At 37.7% G+C, this 4,827-nt stretch overlaps 1 protein-coding gene across 1 annotated transcript in view; it reads left to right on the plus strand.

The window, feature by feature from the left end:
- LOC106880430 (glycine dehydrogenase (decarboxylating), mitochondrial) overlaps positions 1-4,827 on the plus strand; it is a 98,875-nt gene that overhangs the window by 64,853 nt on the left and 29,195 nt on the right. The window contains exons 14-15 of the mRNA XM_052970245.1: positions 2,890-3,016; positions 3,818-3,960. Coding sequence (XP_052826205.1) covers positions 2,890-3,016; positions 3,818-3,960 — 270 coding nt within the window. The remainder of the gene's footprint in view (positions 1-2,889; positions 3,017-3,817; positions 3,961-4,827) is intronic.

Genomic DNA, 4,827 nt, shown 5'->3' on the forward strand with positions numbered 1-4,827 from the left:
GTAATAAGTTGGCTGGTTTTCTGTCTTTTATACCAATATATATATATATAGTTATAAGAAGCACTAGCACTTTCACACGCATGTATACACGACAGGAACTTCTGTCTAGTTTTCTGTCTTTTATACCAATATATATATATAGTTATAGGAAGCACTAGCACTTTCACACGCATGTATACACGACAGGAACTTCTGTCTACCAAATCCATTCACAAGGCTTTGGTCAGCTTGAGGCTTTAGTAGCAGACATTTGCCCAAGGTGTTATGCAGTGGGACTCCAAACTTGAAACCATACATTATATATCGCAATACAGCTGAAATCAAAAAAACTGAAATAAATATAAACATAAAGCTTCACTGTGGATTAATTAAGAACAGAATGAAAACACATTCTTTCTATACTACTGATTTGTAGAAGAAGGAGGAGAGAGTTTCCCAACAGACTTTTACATGGTGTGTGAACTGCTTGTGCACTGACATGCATATGTATATGTAAACAACAGCTTTCTACAATTTCGATCTATTGAATCCACTCTCAAAGTGTCATTTGGCTTAGGGCTATAGTAAATGCCCAAAGTTTCATGCAGTGGGACTTCTTAACTGGAAACATCACAAATAGAAAATGAACTTCTAACCGCACAACCACGCCTTTGCATGTGTGTGTATAGATAATAGTTTTGAGAGTTTTTCAGGAGAGACATTTATTAATTTCAAAAATGTATAAAACACTAATTTCTTTCAAAGTAGGATCCTCTGACTTCAGTGTACTTGTTGTAGTGCTCCAGCCATTTTGTGTAGGCCCCATGGAAGTCCTTCAAAGAGTATGTGTCCTGGACCCTTGTTACAGCCTCCTCCATCTTCTTTAATATTTTCAAAACAACATAACACAGAAAGACCTTTGCTGTGGTGACTGTTTTGGAAGATAAATTCTCCTTACAGTCAATGTGAATGAAAAACACAAAACACAAGATGAGCTATGAATGACATCATTGGAATGTAGAACATGTCTCTCTACTTCTTCAGCTACATGGATTCAGTGTCTGTTGCTGATGAAGCTTAATGATACAGAACCTCCCTTGACATCATAGTCCAGCTCTATGTGTTTCTTACACACATTGTTCTCTGAGGAGAACTTCTCTCTCAAGACAGTATCTGCAGTGAAGGTTTTTCTACATTTGAGTGTACACAATCTTGCTAACTGGCACTCCGTTGGTTACAACGATAAGGATTCCAGTTGATTTGATTGATGAAACAGCCTGCTCATGAAATTCATTTGGGGAAACAACCAAATATCACACAGAGCAATGTTTTGACTGCAGGGAGGATAAGAGACAGTTGTGATGCCATCTCTGTCTAGTTGCTGGTTACCAGGATGGAATTGTGACAAGTAATGTTTAGTAGGCAATGACTAGCAGTGTTTAGTAGGGTGTGTTCAAAGTGCTATTACAGTTGTCTCCTTCAATCTGGAATGGAGAAAAAAGTTGGTAGGTCATCTTAGTAGATGCATTGTAAGGATGTATGAAATTGCAATGATCTACAACAGCTATAACTGCCTCTCCTAAAAAAAAGTCTTAAAACTTCTGGAATGTAAGCTTGGCTTATATTATTATATGTTCAGACAAAGCTGTGTGGTTAAGAAGTTCGTTTTCCAAACCGAAAGAAGCCCATTATTACAGAGTATGTGTGTGTGTGTTGAATTCATCCTCTTGTTGTCATGTGTTCATCATCATTATCATATAGTATCTGTTTTCTATACTGGTATGGGTTGGACAGTTTGAATGATAAGGAAATATGAAAATTATTGATTGACCTGTGCTCCAGTCTATGTTGGCTTGGTTTCTATTGTTGGATGCCCTTCCTAATACAAACCACTCCATAGAGTGTAGTGAGTGTCTTTTACATTCCACCAGAATGAGTGCCATTTATGTATCACTGTTGGTTGTAAACTGGGATTATTATCTTGTTTGGCAAAAGGCAGGAGCTAGCGTCAGGAAGGGCAAATGGCAGTGGAAAACACTGCTCCAACTTACTCTCATTTGAACTATGGAAACATGGAAAGTAGACTTAAATGGTGCTGATATGTATAAGACTTATAAATTATAAAAGTCCCTAATCTGCAATAGAGGGTTTGCAACAGGAGCAGTAATCCAGTTGTAAAATTCCTGCATTAAAATCATGTTGGCATGGAAAAAGCAGATGTTTAGCAAATAAAACAAATGAAATAAACAACATATCTATATTAAAGACATTGGGAAGGACATTCAGCCATAGAAGCTATGCCAAAGCAGACGTTGGAGCAAAATGCAATCCTTGGACCGTTCACCTCCTATCAAATTGTCCAACTCGTGCCAGTGAAGAATATGGACATTATAATATATATGAAGATATTGATGGTGACTATTTGGGTTTAATCTTTCTTTATTAAATAATTTCCATATTTCTTTGTTAGTCTTTTATGTTTATATTTTCTATTTCTAATAAGGAAATATGAAAATTATTGATAGAAAGTATGACTTGAACATTAATCATGTCTTTAAAATAACATGTCTGAAAAGCTGTTCCTTATGTACATACATACACACACATTCTCTCTTGTTCATACATGCATTTGTTCATTTCAATCTAAAGATTCACTCTTTAGCTACTAAGGGTTTCACAGCTATGTGGATTGATTCAGTTGTTAAATAGAAGAGACTCCTTTCTCATTCTCACTTGAACAAAATATATTTAAGTGAGAAGCTCAGAGTAACGACAGTGAGTTATCATTTTTCATGACTGAACAAATAAACTCTACCACATTCTGTGTCCTCTTTACATAAAACTGTATGTTGGGGTGCCGGGCTGTGTTTGAGTTTGTATTTATGTCTCTTCCCCTCTTTCTTATACAAGATATCATTCTGAGACCAACATTGTGCGTTACATGAAAATGCTGGAAAACAAAGACCTCTCGCTGGTTCACTCGATGATACCTCTAGGTTCCTGTACCATGAAACTGAATGCTTCTTCAGAGCTGATTGTAAGTTCTTTCTCTCTCTTTGCCCCTATCTCTCCCTCCCTTCTCTCTCTTAATTGATGATTTTCACTTGCCCTCTATTTCTCCTTCACTCTCACTGTTTCAGTTTGGCACAAGTACAACTGCATCACTTGATAAAAATGCTCTGTATATTTATGTTCAACATAACACAGAAAGACCTTTGCTGTGGTGACTGTTTTGGAAGATGAATTCTCCTTACAGTCAATGTGAATGAAAAACACAAAACACACCAAGATGAGCTATGAGTGACATCACTGGAATGTAGAACATGTGTCTCTACTTCTTCAGCTACATGGATTCAGTGTCTGTTGCTGATGAAGCTTAATGATACAGAACCTCCCTTGACATCATAGTCCAGCTCTATGTGTTTCTTACACACATTGTTCTATGGAGAGAACTTCTCTCTCAAGACAGTATCTGTAGTGAAGGTCTTTCTACATTTGAGTGTACACAATCTTGCTAACTGGCACTCTGTTGGTTACAACGATAAGGATTCCAGTTGATTTGATTGATGAAACAGCCTGCTCATGAAATTAATGTGCAAATGGCTGAGCACTCCACAGACATGCATACCCCTAACATAATTCATGGGGTGATTCAGCATGACACAGAAGAAGAAATGTGTGGCCAAATTGATAAGGTTATGCAACCATCAAATATTGTCCCTTTACAACATTATAGACCTGTTCAACACTTACTAGCATTCCAGAAGATAACCAAAGTGATCTATGACCTTACTAATTAATAAGGATGTTAATTATTTGCTGTATATTCTCCTTACAGCCATGTTCCTGGAATGAATTCACATCTTTGCATCCATTTGCACCCAAAGAACAAGCTGAAGGTTACATAGAGATGTTCAAAAGCCTTGAGAAAGATCTCTGTGAGATTACAGGCTTCGACAAAATCTCTTTCCAACCAAATAGGTAAGTTTTACGACCACTTTTACGTTGTTCTCTGCTATTGTGTTGATCCAGGATATCTCTGACCCAACAGCAATAGTCTGTTTAACATTTTAGCATTCACATTATTCTGTTAAAAGTAATGCTTAGAGGTAGACCGAGAAAGACTCAGGAAGACAATGGGACAAAGTGGTGAGAAAGGATCTACAAACTTTGGGACTCAAAGAGGGGATAGCTGGGGACTGAGATTCCTGATGATTTGCCATGTTTGAAAAGACATGCCAAGCTAGGTAAAAGTGTGGTTGCCCTTGTGTCCAGGCTTGCCCCTTGCTACCTTCCCCAGCTGAGCATCCCTAACCTTGTGGGCTCATAATTGCTGGTGCCATGTAAGAAGCACTCATTCTGGTGCTGCGTAAAAACATGCAGTGCACTCTGTAAAGTGGTTGGTATTTGGAAGAGCATCCAGCCATAGAAACCATGTCAAATCAGACATGGAGTCTGAACAGCCCTTCAGCTGGTCAGCTCCTGTCAAACCACCCAGCCCAGGCCAGCATAAAAAAACGGACATTAAATGATGATGATGATTGTTTTGAATTAATAATGCATTATCTTGTAGCTTTGAGATTTCGAAGATGAGATTGTTTATTTTTAGAATGACATTGTTGGGTTGGTGTGAGAGGCCACATCTGGCCAGTTCAAATGCTAAAGGGTTAAAAATATTCCAGTTGTTACAATCTCATCTTTTATTTAGACATAACATATCAAGGACTTTATTGTCTGATGTATCCTTCTTTGTTAAACCCTGGGTCAGTTCTGGCCCAAAAGACCTTCAAACCTTTAGCATTTAAACCAGCTGCATCTGGCCCAAATATTCTGTTTGTTTTATGTCCA

Source organism: Octopus bimaculoides, chromosome 8 (assembly GCF_001194135.2).
Source record: "Octopus bimaculoides isolate UCB-OBI-ISO-001 chromosome 8, ASM119413v2, whole genome shotgun sequence".
NCBI lineage: Eukaryota > Metazoa > Mollusca > Cephalopoda > Octopoda > Octopodidae > Octopus > Octopus bimaculoides.